This window comes from Lissotriton vulgaris, chromosome 12 (assembly GCF_964263255.1).
Source record: "Lissotriton vulgaris chromosome 12, aLisVul1.2, whole genome shotgun sequence".
NCBI classification, from domain to species: domain Eukaryota; kingdom Metazoa; phylum Chordata; class Amphibia; order Caudata; family Salamandridae; genus Lissotriton; species Lissotriton vulgaris.
The window spans coordinates 642,847,683-642,870,880 of record NC_141700.1 but is presented as its reverse complement, the minus strand read 5'-3'; the positions used below and the strand labels follow the sequence as shown (position 1 = coordinate 642,870,880).

The 23,198-nt window shown below is 47.7% G+C and overlaps 1 protein-coding gene across 2 annotated transcripts in view; it reads right to left on the bottom strand.

The window, feature by feature from the left end:
• PIEZO1 (piezo type mechanosensitive ion channel component 1 (Er blood group)) overlaps positions 1-23,198 on the bottom strand; it is a 901,942-nt gene that overhangs the window by 210,412 nt on the left and 668,332 nt on the right. For both annotated transcript variants that reach the window (XM_086945809.1, XM_086945810.1), the window contains exon 18: positions 22,989-23,149. In XM_086945809.1, coding sequence (XP_086801935.1) covers positions 22,989-23,149 — 161 coding nt within the window. The remainder of the gene's footprint in view (positions 1-22,988; positions 23,150-23,198) is intronic.

The following is a 23,198-nucleotide window of genomic DNA, read 5'->3' as shown; positions in this document are numbered from 1 at the left end:
GAGACTGGTGTGTGTGACTGATCTGGGGGAGATTGTTGAATGTTTTGTGGACCATTTTCAATCAGTATACCGATCTGTGAGTGACCGAGATGAGACTCCCGCTTGCTTTTGCGCGATATCGCGCTGCCCTGCGTGTCGGAGGAGGATAGATCAGCTCTAGACGCACCTATCACGGTGGATGAGATCGCTATTGCCATTACGTCCTTGCGATCAGGCAAAGCCATGGGGCCCAACGGTTTACCTATCGAGCTATACAAGTTGCGACCGGACAAAATGGCGGCCCATCTGCGCACTATGTTTGTTGATGCATTCGAGGCGGGCCTCCTCCCTTACGACCAGCGTCTGGCTACCATAGTAGTCATCTACAAGGATGGCAAGCCTCGTGATCGATGCACCTCTTATCGCCCCATCTCGTTGCTCAACGCCGAGCCTAAGATTCTGGCCAAGGTCCTCGCTAATCGTTTACTGACAGTGATCTGCGACTTGATCCATCCGGATCAATCCGGTTTTATTCCTCATCGGAATACAGCACTCAATCTTCGTAGACTCCACAGCATTCTCGCGAGAGCTGAGACACTTACTGAACCTGCTGTCGTGGCCTCCCTGGATGCCACGATGGCCTTTGACACCATTGAGTGGCCATATTTGTGGGCGGCCCTTTCCAAGTTTGGTTTTGGCCCTAGCTTTATTGCGTGGGTGCGGCTCCTATATGAACAACCGTTGGCCCAGGTTGTAGTTAACGGCAGAGTTTCTGAATCGTTTACATTGGGACGTGGCACCCGCCAGGGGTGCCCGCTCTCTCCACTTCTCTTCGCATTGGCATTGGAACCACTCGCTGCGTGGCTTCGATGGGAGCCCTCGATTAAGGGGATCCAGTGGACACTGGACCTGGAGGATCGCGTCTCTCTATACGCTGACGATATTCTTCTTTATTTTACCTCACCTCAGAAGTCCCTCAACGTGCTCTTCGATGTTCTCACCTCTTTTGGGAAGAACTCCGGGCTTGTTAATAATTGGACCAAATCATGTGTCTATGTTATAGCGGGGGTGCTGCCTCCGCTACCTCGTAGATTCCCGATCCAAGTGGCAGATATTGGTTTCAAATATTTGGGAATTTTCATTTCTATGGACTCCTCAGTACGCTATGACCGTAATCTCTATGCTCCTCTTCGTCGCCTTAAGCAGGATGTACGGAGGTGGCGTGGCTTGCCTCTATCTCCACTGGGACGGGCGGCACTTTTTAAAATGATGTCCCTCCCTAGGTTCTTGTATGCCTTACAGAATTTTTTTGACCCTGTTCCCTCCCGTTACTTCCGTGAGGTTGAGGGCCTTCAGAGGCAGTTAATTTGGGACGGACGAGCTCGTATCTCCCTATCTAAACTTACGCTCCCATGGTACGATGGTGGCATTGCCCTGCCAGACATCAGGCGTTATTATTGGGCCTCACAATTGAGTGCGATTAACCACCTGACGTATTCCCCAGGGCCCACTCCCGCTTTCGCTATGGATAAACTCCTGTTGCCGGGCGGCAACTTCAATAGGGCCTTATACTCGAAGGCACCACTCCGACTCCTGACTGGACCTACGAAATGCGCCGTGCGTGCATGGAAGGATGCAACTGTGGCCACAGGTTGGAGTGATAGATTGACGCGCATGACCCCGTTATATGACTGAGCGGCTGGGTAGCCTGTGGCGGACGAAAGGGTTTGACAGATGGGACATGATCGGTATTAGCAAGGTGGAGGATCTTTGGGCCAGAGGCACAGTAAAGTCCTTTGAGGCCCTGAAGGTAGAATATCAACTGGACGATAAGGAGTATTTTCGTTATCTTCAGGTGCGTCACGCCTTGCTCTCTGCCTTTCCCCCTGGGACGGAAGTCCCCCAGTCGTCCCCGCTTGAGGATCGTATTCTGGACGGCCATGTGCCGGACAGTACGATTTCTTTAATTTATAAAAAGCTCATTAACACCAGGGCTGATCTTCTGGTGAAACTCAGGGCCTCTTGGATAGCAGATGGCCTCGAATTGGATGACGAGGACTGGCAAATGGCGATTTCCTCCCCCAAGGAGGTGGCTATTCCGGCTCGCCTTCGTTTTGTGCAATTGAAGATCCTCCACCGAGTCTACAGGACTGGTATGCGTCTGGTTCGGATGGGGTTCTCAACTGATGAGTTGTGTAGGCGTGGCTGTGGTATGGATGGCACCTTTCTTCACATTCTATGGGAATGTCCGATTATCTCCGCTTTCTGGTCTAGAGTGCATGATGTAATGGGACGAGTCACTGGGGTCTCCCTCCTTCCTGAGGCGAGGCACTGCCTGCTTAATGTGTGGGAGCCTACGGATTGTACGGCCGCTCAGACCTTTTGGATCACCCTGGGCAACATGGTTGCCAAGAGGGATATAGCGCAACTCTGGAGCTCCCACAGACCACCTGGAATAAGTGCCTGGAAAGATAACATGGATTGGTGCATGTTTCGGGAAAAGACAGTATATGAGGCTCGGGCCGTCCCAAGAAATGGGGTAGGATCTGGTCACAATGGAACGAATACCGTGGAGACATCTGTACCCCACCACTTGATTACACTGCTACCATTCCCTCGTCCCCGTAATTGACGTTCCTTTAGACTGGCTACCATTCCTTTCTAATGCTCCTTTTCGCCATCTCCCCGCCCCTTGGAGAACTGTTTTTATTCTTAGAGATTGTTTTCCCCATTTCCCCCCTCCCATGCTCTAGACACTGTTTTCACCATGTGAGTGTTTCTGTTGTTTGTTTGAACTTCATCAAAATTATAAAATGAAACCTCCGGTATCCTTCTTATGATGTTTTATGCCACTACACCGTGATGAAGCGATTTATGGCTTTGTCCCGAACGTAATGTGGTTGATTACTCTGTCGATTGTCATAGCGGCCGGCCCGATTGGGTTGTAGGCAGACGCTGTGTACTGTGCATTTGATAATAAAGGTTTTAATTTTTTTTTTTTTAAAGTTGTTCGAGTCCGAGGTTGGCCAGGTTGTCCAGAAGGGTAGTGGTGTTGCTGTCGTTTTTCTTTTCCAGGTGGAAGTTGAGGTCTCCCAGTAGAATGTAGTCCTCGGAGGGGAGGGCGTGTGGGCTAATGAAGTCAGCGATGTCTTCGCTGCATTGTGTGCGGGTTCCTGGTGGCCTGTAGATGAGGGTGCCTCTGAGTGTGTGTGGGAGCGCAGGTCGGATAAACAGGCGTGGAGGCAGAAGATAGTTACGAATGGGTTGTTTATTAATGACAGTTGGATGAGTAAAGGTTCGTGAATCAACGTGAATGTCCTCGTCCGTTTCTTCCGCTGGTAGAGGGGCTGTGTTAGAGATGTTTCCCGGCTCCTCGTCTTCGGAGTCTTCAGGGTTTCCCCGGAGGCTCATAAAAGAAGCGGAAAAAGAAAGGGGCCGTCAGACTACTGATTCTATGTAACAAGTATAGAAGGATACCGTCACCACACCACGTGTCTTGCTTCTAATAATTTCCGTGTAGATTTAAGAAAAAGAAACCAACTAACGGAGAACGTAACATGTGCTAAGCTAGTTAAGGTTGAAATAAATTGAGTTGCAATGGTCACATACTGACACCATCAATTGAAGCAAATACGGACTCTCGGTCATCACATCCTATTGGGATGCGTAACCTATAACAATCAATGAACTTTACAGAGCGGTTCAACACTTTCTCAAAATAACCACCTGGTTCATGAGTCAAACCAAACTTCTCCGTTTATCAAAAACGTTATGTCAGGACAACTGAGTTACACGGCCGTTAAGTCAGAATACCAGTTTATCTAACACCACTGTTTCGTATTCTACCCTCAGTCCCTTGTAACACCCCACTCACCGGCCCTGCCGTAACTCTCCAGAGTCACGGCCGCTCTCCAGCATCCACCGGGGGACTCCACCAGTCCTCGCACCACGGTTCGTCCGATTCCTCTTCGGCGCCGTCGTCGTTCCGAAGTCTTCTTCCGCTGGTCTGGTTCTGTTGCAAAGGTTCCGTCTTCTCCTCTGGCGTCTCCTCCTCGGCTGGCGTCTCCTCCGCTGAGTTCCTCTTCCAACCCGACGTGCCCTCGTCCCTGTCAACTCGCCTTTTCATTGGTTCACAAGGTGTACCTCCTGGGTCATGTCCAACCCCTTCCGGGTCCTGACTATCGTTGGCTCTCTGTAGGAATACGGAAAGACGGCATGGAGTTACAGACTTGGGAGTGGAACTCTCTGTGTCCGAGCAATCCGTTGATGATTTAAGAGGTGTAACTGCCCATGGAGCTACAACAGTGAGTTCTTCCTCACATCCCCTTTCCCTTGCTGTCCTACTACTTGGGGATGATTCTTGAGGGAAACGAGAAAAAAAGTCTGCATTGCCTTGGTCCCTACCTTTCCTGTGTTTGGTGCAAAACCGAAAAGGTTGAAGAGCAAGAAACCATCTGAGCACTCTTTCATTATGTCCCTTGTTTCTAGCTAACCATTCCAAGGGAGCGTGGTCTGTAAACAGCGTGAACTCCCTACCTTCCAAATAGTATCTCAGCGATTCTATGGCCCACTTAATCGCCAAGGCTTCTTTCTCTATGGTAGCATAGTTCTGTTCTCTTGGAAACAATTTACGACTTATGTATAAGATGGGTTTTTCGCCTTGTGGGGTATCTTGCGATAGGACTGCCCCGATACCCAAGTCGGAGGCATCCGTTTGTAGGATAAAAGGAAGTGAATAGTTTGGGCTGATTAACACGGTTTCTGAGGTCAAGGTGTTTTTCAGAGATTCAAACGCTTGTCTGATTTCAGGAGGGGGATGTCGGAGGATTTCCTCAGTCTTACAATTTTTCTGTAACAAATTGGTTAAAGGGGCTGCCCTCTGCGAAAACTGAGGAATGAATCTCCGATAGTATCCCAACCGTCCCAGAAAGGCTCTTAAGTCTTTCTTTGTCTGAGGTAAAGGAACTTGAGAAATTGCCGTGAGTTTGGAAGTCTGGGGTCTAATTACTCCCTCTCCTAACAAGTATCCTAAATACCTTACTGTTTGGGATGCAAGATGGCTTTTGGCAGGATTGATCCGTAACCCATATTTTCCTAGAGACTGCACTACATTGCAAAGATGACTCAAATGCTGGTCCCATGTGTCACTGTAGATGATTATATCATCAATATAAGCGCCAGCATATCGCTCATGTGGTCGCAATATCACATTCATGGCCCTCTGGAAAGTAGCTGGTGCTCCATGTAATCCAAAGGGTAGAACCTTGAACTGATACAACCCATCGGGTGTAGAGAAAGCCGTTTTCTCACGGTCATCTTTGCGAAGTGGAATTTGCCAGTATCCCTTACAAAGGTCAAGAGTACTGATATATTTTGCTTGACCGATTCTTTCCACCATCTCATCGACTCTTGGTAAGGGATAAGTATCAAATTCGGATATTTTGTTCACCTCTCTAAAGTCAATACAAAAGCGCACTGACCCATCCGGTTTGGGAACGAGAACTATTGGTGAATTCCATTCACTCATGGATGGTTCGATAATGTCCATTTGTAGCATTTTCTGTATTTCTTCCCTTATAGTCTGTCTACGGGCTTCAGGAATTCTATAAGGTCGTAATCGAACCCGTTTCCCAGGTGGTGTTCTGATTGCATGTTCTATAAAGCTTGTCCTGCCTGGAGTAGTGGAAAATGTCTCTTGTAACGGTTGCAATACCCGTGTCAATCTCTCTCGTAACGTTATATCCAAATCTGGATCTATGCACTGATCAAAAGAAGTGGTTTCTGACTCTGCCAGGTTCACAATATCAGGGATAGGCCCTTCCCATTTTTTAAGTAAATTGACATGGTACACTTGGGTCACATGTCGAACTGAGTCTAACTCGATTCGATAAGTCACTGGAGTCACTTTCTCTACTACAATATAAGGTCCCTGCCACTGTCCCAATAATTTGTGGTCAGAGGACGACATCATCAATAATACAGGATCTCCTACTTGGAATGATCTCGCTTTAGCACCTTTATCGTACTGATGTTTTTGTGCTGTTTGTGCCTCCTCCAAATTGTTTCTAACAATTGTCCTTATCTGACTCAAATGAGTTCGGAGATTTGACACATATTCAGTGATGGGTTTCGAATTGTGTGGTTCTGTCTCCCACCTTTCTTGTGCCATCTCGAGTAGGGTCCGGGGTTTATGACCATACAATAACTCAAAGGGAGAATAGCCCGTACTTTTCTGCTCCTTGCAACGAATGGCAAATAAAGCCAAGGGCAGCATATCCTCCCACCTTCTTGTTTCTAATGCTAGGAGTTTTCTTAAGGTCGTTTTGATAGTGGAGTTGTACCTTTCGACCAGACCATCCGTTTGGGGATGATAGGCTGATGTACGTATCTGCTTGATCCCTAGCTGTGAACACACCTCTTTCATTAGTCGGGATACAAACGGGGTTCCCTGATCGGTTATGACTTCCTTCGGAAACCCTACTCTGGAAAAGACAGTAATCATGGCCTTCGCCACATTAGTGGTATCCGGTTTCCGCAGGGGTAAAGCTTCGGGAAACCAGGTGGCATAATCTACAATCACTAGGACATATCTACACCCACTACGTGAGGGTAACAAGGGCCCTATGATATCCATGCCAACTCTGCTAAAAGGTTCGCTGATTATTGGGAGAGGCTGTAAGGGGGCTCTGGGTGGGTGGTATCTGCTGTTACGTTGACAAATGGGACACTCTCTACAATATCGCTTCACTTGTTGATATATCCCAGGCCAATAAAAAAGATCTAAGATTTGTTTTTCCGTTTTCTCTGCACCAAAATGTCCCCCAAGTAAATGACTATGGGCCAAATATAACACCTTTTCTCTAAATGGTTCAGGGACTAGCAGTTGAGCTTTCTGTGTTGGATTTCCCTTTCTATATAGCAAACCCTGTTTCTTAAAGAAGTAAGGACATACATGTTGGGGGTCCTCTTCGTTGAGTGCTTGACTCCATGCTCCCTGCAATGCCGGATCTTCCTGTTGAGCTGCATGGAAACTTCTATCTGTTTCCCAGGGATTTTCGTCCACAGTTATCGGCAAGGCAACATGATTTTTGTTTTTCTCTGCACGTCTTTGTCTTTTGCTTTTCCGTGTTTTCGCTTCCGGCCATTCTTTCTCTTCGTCTTGTGAAAACGGGGCAGTGGATAACCACTCCTCTTCCTGGGGTGGTTTATCCTGCAACAATTGGTCTAACTTTGGATAATCAGTCCCAAGGATTGCCTGTTCGGGTAACTGAGGAATTAACCCGACAGTCAGAGTAGTGCCTTCATCTTTCGGGTGTCGTATTCTTACTTGTGCAGTTGGATAGGGTTTTGTGTCACCGTGCACACATCTGATTGCTACTGCTCCATCCACGGGACCAATGTGTGTACCTAAGTCTTGGGGCCGTACCACACTGTGTCGACAACCCGTGTCGGCTAAGGCTGTTACTTTCTGTCCGTTCACGGATACAGTGCAATGGTATGGGGGTTGTTTTCTTTCTGAGGAAGAACAATAATAATTACGAACCACACCTATTTCCATGGGTTCCTCCTTCTCCTTTTGTGGACAAAATCGTGCTATGTGGCCCATACCTCCGCATTGGTAGCACTGAGGTCCCATTGGGGCCCGTATTATGGGTGATCCGGGTACAATGGCTATAGCTTCGGGTTTTTTCTGTAGAGGTGGGCGAGGGGGTCGATGGAGTACTGGACCACTTGTCTTCCCTGTAAAGTCAGTACCTTTCTGGAGTTCTTGCGCCCTACTGTAAGCACTTGCAATCTCTACTGCTGTCTCCAGCGTAAGATTGGCCTGTTGTCGAACCCATTTTTGTATAGGAGGATGGAGGGAAGTCAAGTATTGCTCTAAATAGATTTTTGCCATGATGCCGTTTTTGTCGGTGGTAGTGGGTTTTAACCATCTATCGGCCATGTCTTTTACTCGGAAATACAAAGCTCGTGGTGTCTCCTGGGGACCTTCTTTCATTTGACGAAACTTTTGCCTATATGATTCATCGTCAATTCCTAATCGTTCCATGATACATTTTTTTATATCAGTGTAGGCGACGCCGCCTTGTACCGTTGCCGCCTGATAAGCTGCTTGTAAGTCACCTGATAGCAAGGGTCCTAGATACTGGCCCCATTTATCTGCAGGCCACGACGCGGCGGTCGCCATTCTCTCAAAGTTAGTAAAGAAGAAATTGGGGTCTTCTCCACTTACATATCGCTGTAACACGACGGAGGGCAACGTTGTAGGACCTCTCTGTTGTCCCAAGGCCTCCGTCAGTTTTCCCAGTGCTGTCTCTTGCGTTTGTCCTTGACCAGTTATTACTTGTTGTATTTTCGCTCGGTCTTCTTCCACCACAGTCAAGAACCGTTCCATCACCTTTCCCAGGTGTTCTTGATTTTCGGCCATTTTGGCGAGTGCGGCCTCCATCACGCCTTGCGATCCCACTTCTGACACCACTTGTGGGAGCGCAGGTCGGATAAACAGGCGTGGAGGCAGAAGATAGTTACGAATGGGTTGTTTATTAATGACAGTTGGATGAGTAAAGGTTCGTGAATCAACGTGAATGTCCTCGTCCGTTTCTTCCGCTGGTAGAGGGGCTGTGTTAGAGATGTTTCCCGGCTCCTCGTCTTCGGAGTCTTCAGGGTTTCCCTGGAGGCTCATAAAAGAAGCGGAAAAAGAAAGGGGCCGTCAGACTACTGATTCTATGTAACAAGTATAGAAGGATACCGTCACCACACCACGGGTCTTGCTTCTAATAATTTCCGTGTAGATTTAAGAAAAAGAAACCAACTAACGGAGAACGTAACATGTGCTAAGCTAGTTAAGGTTGAAATAAATTGAGTTGCAATGGTCACATACTGACACCATCAATTGAAGCAAATACGGACTCTCGGTCATCACATCCTATTGGGATGCGTAACCTATAACAATCAATGAACTTTACAGAGCGGTTCAACACTTTCTCAAAATAACCACCTGGTTCATGATTCAAACCAAACTTCTCCGTTTATCAAAAACGTTATGTCAGGACAACTGAGTTACACGGCCGTTAAGTCAGAATACCAGTTTATCTAACACCACTGTTTCGTATTCTACCCTCAGTCCCTTGTAACACCCCACTCACCGGCCCTGCCGTAACTCTCCAGAGTCACGGCCGCTCTCCAGCATCCTCCGGGGGACTCCACCAGTCCTCGCACCACGGTTCGTCCGATTCCTCTTCGGCGCCGTCGTCGTTCCGAAGTCTTCTTCCGCTGGTCTGGTTCTGTTGCAAAGGTTCCGTCTTCTCCTCTGGCGTCTCCTCCTCGGCTGGCGTCTCCTCCGCTGAGTTCCTCTTCCAACCCGACGCGCCTTCGTCCCTGTCAACTCGCCTTTTCATTGGTTCACAAGGTGTACCTCCTGGGTCATGTCCAACCCCTTCCGGGTCCTGACTATCGTTGGCTCTCTGTAGGAATACGGAAAGACGGCATGGAGTTTCAGACTTGGGAGTGGAACTCTCGGTGTCCGAGCAATCCGTTGATGCTTTAAGAGGTGTAACTGCCCATGGAGCTACAACGGTGAGTTCTTCCTCACAGTGTGGTCTTAGGGTAGGTGTGGATCTGGAAGTGAAGGTGTTCGGCGGTAGCGAGATTATCGTCGGAACTGGTCGTGATGCGGATGGTGTTCTTATGGACGATGGAGATGCCACCTCCTGTTTGGTTGGTGCGGTCCTTTTGGATGATCTTGTAGCCGTCCGGGATGGCTATGGCGATGTCGGGAGCTGATGAGGCGTTCATCCAGCATTCTGTAAGGAAGGCGACGTCCGGCGAAGTGGTGTCGAGTAGGTTCCAAAGGTCGATGGCGTGTCTGTGGACTGAGCGGGTGTTGAGCAGGATGCATTTCAGGTGGTTAGTGTCGGGGCTCTGTTTGTAGTTTGTGGATTTGGTGCGGCTCCTTGTGCAGTCGAACTTGAAGGAGTGGCAGGTGAAGGGTCCATGGGTGAGTCCTGGGACGGCTAGGTAGCAGTTTAGTGGTCGACCGGGGTTAAGGGGTGAGAGGGTTGCGGCGTCGTACGTTATGCGGGTGGAGTGGATTTTGTGGGGGACAGGGGGTCTGGCGCTGGGCGCGGTTCAGGCGCGGACGGGCGTAGACGGGCTTACCTTTGGCGCACCTTCGGCGCGCATGGGGCGCGACCGCTGCGCGCAAAAGCATCTGTCATAAGTGGATAGTGGAGGGGGGCGGAGCGAGGGAGGAGCAGCTGGGAGGCGGGAGCGGGGTGGAGAGGCTGGCTACGAGGCACAACAAATAAAATGGCAGCAAAAGCAAAACTGAAACAGGACGAGATTGGGGCACACATATGAATGACGCTATGGGCAGTGGTACCAGCACAATCAGGCAATAATTATTAATTTAAAAGTCCCGCAATGCGAGCGTGCCGACAGTCAGATAGCACAGATAAAAATGCGAGCAGGGAAATAACTTCCACAAATTAAATGCGAGCAAAGGACAATAGCAGGCACAAGATCTTTACGAGTAATGCTAACAAGCGCTACGATACCCAGGCAGCAATATTTTTACAGGCAAGCAGTGAGAGCCAAGCGCTACGATATCCAGGCAGGGAGCGTGGGGAGTGACCGCTTCTCACAGAGTCAGAGAGGTCACAGCGCTACTTTCAACGGGACAAGCCTAATCAGTCCGTGGGAGGGAGGAGCAGCTGGGAGGCGGGAGCGGGGTGGAGAGGCTGGCTACGAGGCACAACAAACAAAATGGCAGCGAAAGCAAAACTGAAACAGGACGAGATTGGGGCACACAGATGAATGACGCTATGGGCAGTGGTACCAGCACAATCAGGCAATATTTATTAATTTAAAAGTCCCGCAATGCGAGCGCGCCGACAGTCAGATAGCACAGATAAAAATGCAAGCAGGGAAATAACTTCCACAAATTAAATGCGAGCAAAGGACAATAGCAGGCACAAGATCTTTACGAGTAATGCTAACAAGCGCTACGATACCCAGGCAGCAATATTTTTACAGCCAAGCAGTGAGAGCCAAGCGCTACGTTATCCAGGCAGGGAGCGTGGGGAGCGACCGCTTCTCACAGGGTCAGAGACAGAGGAACACATTTAATGTATAAATACTGCAAACACATGTGGGAGGAGCGTGGAGTGACTTATAAGTTCACTACCCCACTCACCCACAAACCAATAGCTAGGTTGAATGGTTTAGCCAGCCATTTAAAAGGCATGATTGGTGGAGTCTCTGAAAAATTCAGAAGGAGATGGGATATCTTTCTTCCATGCCTGCTTTTCGCCTACAGAGAAGTGTCCCTGAAGGAGTGGGGTTTTCACCCTTTGAACTTCTGTTTGGGCATCATGTTAGTGGTCCTCTGAGTCTTGTAAAGGAAGGATGGGAAAAGTCCCACAAAGAGCCAAAAAAAGACAGTAGATTATGTGCTTAGTTTTTGTTCCATGAATGGCTGAGTACATGGAAAAGCAAGCCAACGTCTTCAGGCCAGACAACAGGTTTTAAAAGCAGTGGTATGTCCAGAAGGCTGCCATGGTTGAGTTGAAACCAGGGTAGAAGGTATGGGTATTGGAGCTTGGGGCCCACTGGCTGTGCTGTAGGCCCTATCCGGCACTTGAAAGAAAAGGGTAGGTCATCTATCTGGTGGACCTTGGTAGTTGCAAATATCCCAAAAGGGTTGTACATGTCAAATGCCTGAAACACTGTTCTGACAGAGCTGTTGGGACCTTGCTCATGGTCACAAATGAGGGACAGGATTCTGAGAGTGAACCTCTCCCTGATATCCTTTCCAGCAATCCAAAAGATGGGTCCGTTGATGGAGTTTTCTTTTCTGACACCCTCACTGATCAACAGCAGGCTGATTGCAGCAAAATCCTCAATCAGTATGCTGAGCTCTTCTCTCTGATCCCTGGTCAGCATATCTGGTGTACCCATGACATGGACACTGGGTAACTGCCTCCCTGTCAAAAATAAAAATTGCAGGTAGTCTGATCATGTCCGAGAGAGCATCCAAGCTGAAGTAAGACAAATGCTGGAATTGGGTATCATTGAACCCTCTAAGAGGCACTGGGCCAGCACAGTTATTTATTTTCAAACCTCACTCCAAGGGTGAAAAGAAAGAAATTGGTTTTGCATTGACTATAAGGGGCCTAAATGCTGTGACAAAAACGGATGCACATCCAATTCCTCGAACAGATGAGTTGATTGACAGGTTGGGGCAACCAAATATCTGAGTACCTTTGATCTCACATCAGGGTATTGCCAGATAGGTCTGAGCTCTGGAGAAAAGGAAAAATCTGCGTTCTCCACTTTAAATGGGCACTTACAGTTTACCGTGATGCCCTTTGGATTAAAGTATGCCCCTGCCACCTTCCAGAGGTTGGTGAACAAAGTCCTTGCTGGATTGGAATCCAATAGTGCAGCTTATCTAGATGATATTCCTGTCTATAGCCCCACCTGGCAGGATCACCTGATCCACCTGGGGAAGGTCCTTGAGGCTCTGAGAAGTGCAGGACTCACTATCAAGGTAAGCAAGTGCCAGATCGGGCAGGGAAGGGTTGTATACTTGGGCCACCTGGTAGGTGGAGTCCAAGTTTAGCCACTCCAACCCAAGATCCAGACAATTCAGGATTGGGAAAATCCAAAAACCCAGACCCAATTAAAGGTATTCCTTGGCATGGCTGGGTATTACAGGAGGTGTGTGAAGGATTATGGTTCCATAGTTACCCCACTCACCTAACTAACCTCCAAAAAGATGCTAAAGAAAGTGAACTGGGCAGTGAGCTGTCGAAAGGCCTTTGACACTTGGAAGCATGTGATAGGTGCAGACCAAGCCCAAATAAATGATGAGAGACATGACCTGTTGCTTTCATAAGCAGGAGACTTCTCCCTAGAGAGCAGCGTTGGAGTGCCACAGAGAGGGAAGCCTTTTTTGTGGTCTGGGCCCAGAAAAGGTTGAGGCCATATCTGTTTGGCACTCACTTCATAGTGCAGGCAGGCCACAGGCCTCTCAGGTGTTTACAACAGATGAAAGGCGAAAACCCCTAACTGCTAAGAGGGTCCATCTCCCTACAGGGAATGGCCTTTACAGTGGAACACAAACCTGTGGCTTGTCATGCAATGCAGATGGCCTTTCCAGGTTCTTCAACTTAGAAGATGAAGACTCTCCAGAGGAAGATTATTTGTGTCCTCTTTCATGGGTGGAGGTGTGTGGGGGGTCATGTGTGAAAGTGCCTCCTTTGACATGGTTTCCCTCCACTTTTTGCCTGCAAATGTGTGTGGTTTTGATTGTACTCCACAGGGTTCCTGCCAACCAGGTCCTCTGTGCCAGTGCTTCTTCCCTAAAACAATTCTACATTGGTACTTCAGGCCCCTGGAGGCCCCTAGAAAATGGTAAGGCATTGGGACTGAAGACGGTCCCCTAGGTACCCCTCACCTCGGCCATGAAGACTACCATTGCAGCATGCTTGGCGTGTGGAGACGAAACAACAAAGTCAACATTGCACACTGCCCCATGTATAGGTAAGTAACCCCTTTAGCAGGCCTCACAGCCCTAAGCCAAGGTGCACTATGCCCGGGCATATCTGTATGAGCAGATATGCCCCTACAATATTTAAGGCAATTCTTTGATATTGTAAGTCCAATGGATGCCATAGAGAATACAAGGGCAGAAAACTTGATAACTCTAGTTCCCCAGCACCATGATAGCTTCTCTGAAAACAGGAGTGTTCGGTACCAAACTATTCCTTTCAATAAACCCACACTGATGCCAGTGTGGGATTGATTGACCCATGTACTCGGAGGGCACCTCACAGGTGCCCTCTGAAATTCTACCAACCCTGGTATGGTCACAGACTGGCTGTAGGTATCCATGTTTCTGGACCCCTGGGTCGAGAGCCTATGCTCTCTGGGCCCAGAAACAATGCACATCCTGGGTGGAGTTGTCACACCTCCTACCCCAGGATGGGCACAGAGCTAGAGAGGGATGCTTCAAAGGCCTGCTGCCTTTGTAATGCGACCATAGCCTCTGCTGCTAGCAGCCCCTGGTTTACACAAACTTTGGGTGTGAAAACCTAGGAGAGCAGAAGGTGTGCCCATATCTGCCAACTCCACCCCTAAGGTGGGGGATGCAAGGTGAAGCACATCTTTCAGTCCCTGCCATCTTGAAGACGGGAAGCCCCCATAATTTGGGCTAGGACTATGCCCCCTCCTACAGTTGTGTGGCATAATTGAAGATGCTGTCATAAAAATTTTTTAAATCATAAATAAATGGTATTGTCATTTACATTGCCAATAGCTTAATTGTTAAACAAATGGCATTGTCATTTACAATGCCAATAGCTTAAATCGCTCGCAAATGCATGACCTATTGCATTTACACCCACACAGAGCCACACACACAAAGCCACCCACACACAAAGCCACCCACACACAGAGCCACCCACACACAGAGCCACCCACACAGAGCCACACACACACACAGAGCCACACACACACACACACAGACACACATACACAGAGACACACACACACAGACACACAGAGCCCCACACACACACACACAGCCCCACACACACACAGAGCCCCCCACACACACACAGAGCCCCCCCACACACAGAGCCCCCCACATTTGACTCAAAAATTCCTTTCACAGACCCCCACCGTCACCGTCACTGGTGCTTAGTGTCCTGAAATGTAGCGTGAGGTAAACAAGCCCTTGCACAACTTCCACAGAGCAGATCAGTTGAGAGGCAGCTACGGGGTTTGGCATGCTTCATGCAATAAATGCAGTGCATAGGGTCGGTTTGAAGGGGAAAACACTGCTATATAGCCACTAATGACCTGTCAGATCTGCACCTCTCACGCTCCGATTCTTGGCCTTTGAGTATTAAGCTCAGGTACATATTACTGCAGCCATTATAGACAGTCTCTGTCTACAACCAATGGTAAAGTGGTGATAATTCACCTGACTGGACTCGGAGGCGGATGTTTGCAGACGTCAGCTGGTTATCGGGAACTACAGCCCCCAGGCACGAGAAAATGCGCAGGGTTGGCCTGTTGAGGCTTGATCGCCCATGGTTTAACACATCACACCCAATACGATCGAAGCTGCTCTCTCTCTCATTGTGTCACTTCCTGGCTCCACGTTCAACCAAACACAACAACCACACAGTACTTTCCCTCGACAAGGGGCACAGGGGTGGTTCCAATTAAGAGCCCCTCCCCTTACCACCATTCAGGGGACACCATGCAGGCCAAGCATATCTGCGAGGTATGGGAGACGCGAGGGCCCCTCGTCACATTCAGCAGGGCCCCATCATTTTGTGTTACGCCACTGGCCTGGACTCCTTGTCATGTAAGACGGTATCTGTCACCTTTTCTACCGCTCGTTGCACCCCTGTCACGGCGGGACGACATTCAGTGGACCCAGATAAGTCAACCCTAACATCCTTCAACTCCCTCCTTATACGTCATGAGGTAAGTAAAACGGCCTGTGGTGGTCTTTTCTGCTAATGGACGGAGCGCAGGGCTCCCTCCCAACCTGCACCAGGGCATACTCTCTATGGAGCCGGGAGGTTGGCACTCTGTGCCAGGCTGAAGACGATGGGCTCAGACTGGTATCCAGAGGTGCCCAGCTGAGGACGGGAGGTGAAGGGATGCGCTGCGGCTGGTGAACCGAGGCACCCAGGCTGTTGAAGGGAGGTGCCTACGCTGGGGAAAGGAAGTTGCGCAACCCCCTTGAGTTACAGGTCAGCGGTGTCTGTGACCTATTACGTCAGTAGTCGGGCTACCCTTGAAGACTTGCCCGGGCTGCCGGCAGCGACATGCCCAGGGCACCGAGGGGTCTTATTGCAGGCTCAAGGGCAGCGCCGTGGGCGCACGCCACTGAGTTACCAATTCACCGAATTTCGTCAGGAGACTGCAGGGTTTTTAGGCCAAAATGCCTTTGTTTTTTTAATGTTATCATCTTAAACGTTACTCTGTGTTAATTAAATTTAAATGTTGCATTTAATTCCCCAAGTTTTTTTCCTAACTCTTCAGCTTACCTGCTCGAAAAGACTGCATGCCAAGTGCACAGAGAATTCCTATCAGTAAATTACTTAATAAAGGATGCCCTTCCCGACCTACCCAGAGCCTCGCGCAGAACCCTTCTCAAACAGGGCTTCCCCTCCCATGGCCCCTGCCCTTCCCTCGGCTCGAGCACAATGACTCAGAGTGAAAACAGAAGAAAGCGTGTGAAGATTGGAGTCGTGCTGGGGGCAGAACCGTCCAGGGGACGTGATGTGTTGTTGGAGATTTCTTACTAGCTGCCCATCCCCGGTTTAATTTTTGGCAACTTTTCCCCTTCGTTTGATAACTCACCTCATTGGAACTCTAATCGGAAAATTTAAATATCCATGTTTGTGTTGCAAACTCATCATCTTCTGTGATGCCCCATAAACCCTCCAGCACTTTCTAAAACTTTGCAGGACTCTCACACGCACAGCTACTAATTGGACACACATTGTGCGTTAGTCGTGATTTAAAGCAAGCCGCAAAAGTACGGACACATTTGTGGTCCAGTTTAAATGATGGAGAAACAAAGTGAAGATACAAGCTCCTCTATTACTTTAAAGCTAGTACTTTCTGAAAGCGGTCCAGAGGTTCTGCACAAGACATCACGCACACATGGGACTGACTGTCAGTAAGGCATACAATTCAGTCAAAACAACTGCGTTGTGGGAGTTGTAGTCTTGTTCCCTGCAAGTGAACGCCACTAACGCCCAGGACAGCATTTTGTTTTAAAAGAGAGTGCATACACAGAAATACTCGATTCAAAAACGTCCTGCCCACCCCTGTGCAAACTCTTGTATATAGCACAAACTTAACCCGGTTGCATGACAAACAAACACGTTTTATTTAGGCACGAGTGATTTGCCCAGAATCAAAGGATGCTTGAGCTGGTTCCCCAGATTCAAGGCCAGCCACTCTAGCCGTTAAGCCACCAGACCTTTCGAGTTTTGTCTAGTAATGATTTGTGCCTTCACTCTATTACGCGCACTATCCCTCTACAGCGCTCGGACGCCTATACCGGGCGGGGTCTGTGCAGTGGGTAATCCTCAACAAACAAATGTTCACAAACAAAAGCCATTTGCCTTTCTAAATGTCACCTTAGGGCTAAGTGGCGATTAATAAAGACTTAAAACGACAGCGAGACGTCTGCAGGAGGGGTGGGGCTCGCACCGCCATAAATTAAGGGTTAGGTGAGTGAAAGAGGGGCTGCGCATTACACAAAGGCACGCTGCGAGAAGCGGTAAACTCCCAAAATGTGCAGTTTTCTTTGTGAAAGAGGGGATATCCTATCACAAACGTTTTGAAGCTAGGTTTCATCCCGCAAGCACATATCCAAGAAAAGAGCGAAAGGAGCAGTAAGGGGGCCCGGACGGAACAGAGACAGACCAACCATCTTTCTCCGAGGCGAGGCAGAAATGCCTCGGAGAAAGCACGGTCATTTTCGCATTCGGGGCGTGGTTTTCTTTCTCTCCTCTTCCCATTGGCTGGAAGGTAAAATTCCAGCCAATGGGAAGAGGAGAGAAAGAAAAGAAAAAAGAACCTTAAAAAAACGCCCCCGAATCCGAAAAAGACGGGGCTTAGACCGAGTGACGCCCCTCTCCTCCAATGGCTGGCCAGCATTTACTAGGCTAGCCAATGGAGAAGAGGGGCGGGTTCCAAGCCCCCTCTAAGAAACATTAAATCTTCGGGCTCCGCCCACACTGCTTACAGCAGTGCAACTGAGTCCTCGACCTAAAAAGGACAAAGTAGATGTTGTGCAGAAGACCGAAGACATCTACTGACTTGGCCCCCAGCACTACCGGACTTGGCCCCAGCACTACCGGACTGGCTGTATCCCTCAAAAGTCCTGCAAAGAAGCAACGCTTGTCCAGCTCTCAATGACCTCCATAAACCCAGGCGGGCTGCCTACCTCTGAGCAAGACCAGAACTCAGAGGACAGCGGCTACGTCCACAAATAAACACCGAGGACTGTGGTACCCTCCAGATCTGCAATCCTTGACCACTCTGCACCAGTGTCCAGGTTGCCCACTGAGCCAGAAAAGGTTCCCCAGCAATACTGAGTCCAAGTCCAGTGTTAGATGACCCCTCCTGGACTCTACGACAATGCCTGCAGACTAAATCAAGAGGCTCCCTCCGATAAAAAGAATCCGAAGGCAAAGGACACTCTCGCACCCAAAGCCTATGGCCCTTGGTGAGCTGATCCAATGGTGCCCCTATGACCCTCAAACCCTCAACTTACCTCTGCTGGCACTGGATTCCTCCATCCAGCGACTAGTTCGACGCCTGCAGCCTATTTGTAAAACCAAGATTTCCCATTGAAAAGCATTGGCCACCCAATGCTGTGTTTGCACTCTGCACCCGACCCCCTGTGCCGCTTGTGGTGTATGTTTGGTGCTGCCTTGAGGCCCCCCCCTGTGCTTGATCTAACCCCCAAAGCTTGGTCCCTGCAACCATCTACTTACCTGCAAGCAGTATAGCTTTGAGCACCCCCAACCCCAATGCATCGGGCCTATCTTCGAATTTGACCTCTGCACCTGGCTGCCCCTGTGCCACTGGTGCTGCAGACTTTGTGCTTACCTGAACCTTGCTCTCTGCTGATGTCAACTCCTGCAGGCTGGAATTGTAAGTTGGGTACTTACCCGTAAAACCGCATAGTTCTTTTCCTCTATAGAATAACATTGAACTATTTGAAAATTACACTGTAAACTTTTAAAAGACTAAAGTATTTTTGCTGAAAAACGTACTTACCTTTATGCGAAGATATTGGTCTTAAAATAAAACTCAAACGAAACTTATTTTTCTAAAATATCCTTTTTGAGTCATGAATCTCTTATTGGCCTGTGATTGTGCAATAAATGTCTTACATTCCTCTCTGGTTTTTTTGTTGGATTATTTTTTATTGGTTTCTAAAAATAGAGAATTAAAATGTCATTTAACTGTACCATGAAGAAATAAAGAGAAAGCAGATACAGTACTGATGAGGCGTCAAGTAATCACAGCGATAATATTTATGTAACAATATTGACATTCTATATCACAAATATGCTATCTCCAACTTTATTAACAATAACAAAAAAGACTGCCCTTTGTCGATCGTACAAGTGCAATATGTACCTACATTGCGTGCTTGACCAGGCATCCACCCAGAAATGTATGTACATATACATGGATGCTTATATGGTAGCGCTTTGTGCGAGGGCATCCGTTTCCCCTATTGTTGCATGTATCTCCACCTTACACTCCTCTGTGTTAGGTCTAAGGCTGTTTGCCCACACTACTAATAGAGTACGTTGGGTTTACATTGAGCCCTGTACACTTCTGGGGGAATCTCTGGACTCTGCATGTTACAACCACTTAGTGGTATACTATATACAGAGCCAGCTTCCTACAGAAATTCAATTACAAAAAACACAAAGGTTAAAGTAATGTTATGGTTAGGTGAAATGTTAAGTAGCAATGAAACATTTTAAACTCTAAAAACCACAGAAATTCACCAGTTATAGTTATCGCAAGTAATTATAACTTATGTCCTAAGGTAACTATAACTGACTTTCTTGCTCGCCTTGCCCTGCTAATTCTCTGCAGCCAGGCCCTGTGACTAGCCCCCTGCCCCCCACAGGCAGCCAACTCCAGGCTGCGTGGGCATTAGGCCATGCATGGTGAGAGGTTGCCCGCAGGGCCTAAACCCTGCACTGTCCACTGCCGAACAGGGCCTGGCCGCAGGCTGCCAACCCCACGTCATGCAGCACAGCCTTTGGTATATGTGGCATACGTTTGGTCTTCAGGCGCTGGGGACTACATCCACCCGGTGCCAAAAAAACATATATATTAACGGGTGGGGCGCATGCAGCCATCCTCCCCATGCCTTAATAGGCCCCAGCAACCCCTTCCCCATGTGGCCCCACTCCCTGAGCCTCATTAGACCATGGGGACCCCATCCATCTGGGGCGATATTCAACTAAAAAGGGGATGGGGCCTCAAGGCCCCATCGCTGGGCCATATTATATGAGTGAAAAAAAGGGGAGGGCGGGCATGTGGTCCTCCTCCCCAAGCAGTCAAGGGGGCCTGGGAACCCACCCCAGGAGGGCCGTACCTTATTTTGAAGGAGAGATGGGCTGCACCCCCCCACCCCCCCCCCGGAAAGTTTTGAGCTGAGGTGTAAAGGAAAAGGGGGAAATCGCAAAAGTGTATTTTCTATTTGAATTCTCATAAGAAAGCTTGCATTCCGATTAAGTACAAAAATAGCTGAACAAAACTACAGCAAATCTAGCAAAGTTAGAATTTTAATCAGAAAGCGTGTTTTTTTTGTAATCTGGTGTAAATGCATTCCGTTGTTCTCAAGGAATTGGTGTTTAAAGAGAAGATCAGGTTAAGTTAACCCTCAGAAAAAGTTAGAGCAATCTAGATGGTTGATTTTGTGGTACCAAATTAAAAAAAATAAAATACTGGAACTCGATTAATCAAGGGAGTTTTTTTGTTGCATTAGCCATTTCAGTACTGCGCGGTATTGGTACCTGTCCAGCAGTACGGAAACAATCAGATTGTTTGGCTGCAGCATTGCAGAAAGCTTAGCGGCCGCAGATACAGGACTCTGTCCACATGTACTAAAAAAACTTGAAAAGGGCCCCTAATGGGGCAGGCAGGGCACACCCTGACCCTCTACACCCCCAAGCTCATCTGCCAGCAATAAACATTTTTAAAAATATTTTATCGCCGGTACCGTGTTACTACTAAGGGACCCAGCACTGACCACCATGTGGAACTGCATAATTTCTGTGGTACGCAAAGTAATTTTGAAAAATGCCATGCGCATTGAGGCCGCACACGTGGTTTTGGGTGCAGGTTACCGGAGGAGGTTGGGTGTCTGCTCAACTTAAAATATGACATGAAAAGCACAGAAATTCACTGATTATTCCTTTGGCTGAATTCTGTTTGTTTACCAAATGGAGAACGGCTTGCCTTGGAGCAGCTCATGGCTCAGTTCAAGTTATTTGTGTTATTTTTGGAATTACAATCAGGGGGATTCCATTTCTAATAGTACTGAGAAATGTGTGGTATGGACATGTGGCATTTGTGACAGGCATCTGAGATCTTTAGCAGGAAATAAACAGATATAAATAGAGTGAGGTTACAGATAATATACAATGCCCCTTAAATCAGTGACCTTGGTTACACCACATGAAATGTCAAAACCCTGGCATTCATTCGCAGAGCTTTTTGAGGACCAGCACACTGAAGTCCACAAGCACCGAGACAGCAAGGTCTGGAAGAGGAACACTGGCATTCATGGTGTCCCAACTAGTGGAATACCAATCTGGCTAGAGTCGAACGACTTGAAATTCAGGCGATTGGTAAAAAAAACATGAACTTATCCATTGCACTATAAATAACTGTACACACATATCCTTGTTTAACTTTCATAAAAAGGTGAACACCTGGTCAATTTCCACCCTTACAAGTAGATCCACTTCTAGATCAGACCAGCTTGCAGGTAACAACAGCTTTATTATCAAGGAATTATTGATGGCACCAAGAGACTCCTTGAGAGTAAATGATTGTCCTTAATACTTTACCCAAATAGGTAAATATTGCACAGCCATTGATCTTTATGGCTTCTTTCCATCTGGGGCAGAAATCAGGTAGTTCATTGGGGCTTGAAAAACTCATGATCTCTGAAATGGCCTCTGGCATGCCTTAAAGTTTTACAAACACTTCTCAATACCATACAAGTGATGGGCCCTCTGAACAGAGGATGGAGTTGTGAATATAATACACAGCTTCAAGTTGGGTCTACAAAAAGAGAGACATGTTGAATCATAGGGAATTGGGTTTTAAGATTATTAGACTATTGCCTTATATAATACTGACATACAGAATATCAGTGCTCTAACGTGGAATAAGAGATTTAAAAAAATCAGAGGCAGTAATGAGGAAGGTCCTCTGTTGTGCTAAGGATAGAGATTAAGTAGATTATTTCTCATGTAGGTGAAGGAATTGGCAGGGCCTCCTGCAGGACTCTGAGAGGGGGCACATATAAAACATGCCAGGAAATACTTGGGAAGTTACTTATCTTCACCTCAACATGTCTGAGGGGGCTCAGCGTCACACGATTCTAAAAGTTGCCAAATTCAGACCAACTTCTTCTTAACACCTATGATGTGTTGAAGTTTGAACCCTCACACTGTGGTCGTTTACATGTGAATCTAAGGTCAACATCAGGTGTCAGGTGTTACTTCTGTTCCTGTTCAGCAGTGATGTTGACTGGCAGTTCGAACTGGACTGTTCCTATTGAAGCAGGAGTAAGGCTGATATGCATATGGTTCCTCCACACTTGCAGAGGCACAGTGGGCTAAATAAATGATGAACTGGAATGCAACCCAAGCAATTTCCAGTGGCTGAGACTTTTGCAGGCTTTTTTTATTTTGTCTTAAGTGGAAAGTTCATTCTGGGTTGACAGCGCGCCCTATTACTTCCCAAGTGCAAACATTTGGGACCATCAACAATCTAGAACACATTCACAACAATCTATAACACACACCGCCTTGATGCTTCCACTGGTTTGTAATTTACAAAAAATCATTGGTATTCAACACCTTAAATTTACAAACATTTGCACTAGCAACCCATGATTTGCATTCTGCAAGATATCCATGTCTGCCATAATATATAAGGCTTACAGAAGCCCATGATTTAAACTGTGAATATCCTGCTATGCCCTCTCATGAATTTGCAGAAATAGATTTGGCGTAGTCAACAACTTTTTCTGACCTGCACCTCAAAGTTCTTACATGTCAAGATTTCGTATGCTTGAATTGAGATAAATGGGAGGGTTGAAGCTGGGAATAACAATACATTTACCTAAGGTGACATTAGATTGTGAGGAGTTTGTTATTTGAACACAATCTGAAAGGTCCAAGCTTCTTTCCACTTACCTCTAGGAGGGCCACCCATACTGTGTAGAGAGCCACTAGTTTGAGGATGTGCAGCTCTAGCAGCCTCCAGATGAAGGCCTGGATCTGGTGGAGGACACTGGAGAACTTCCCAAAGAGGACCATCAAGCGTTCCATCACCAGGCCCCATTTACTTGGAACCTCTGCAGAATAGCAAAAATGAAAAAGCGTTTAGACACAAGACACAGTCAT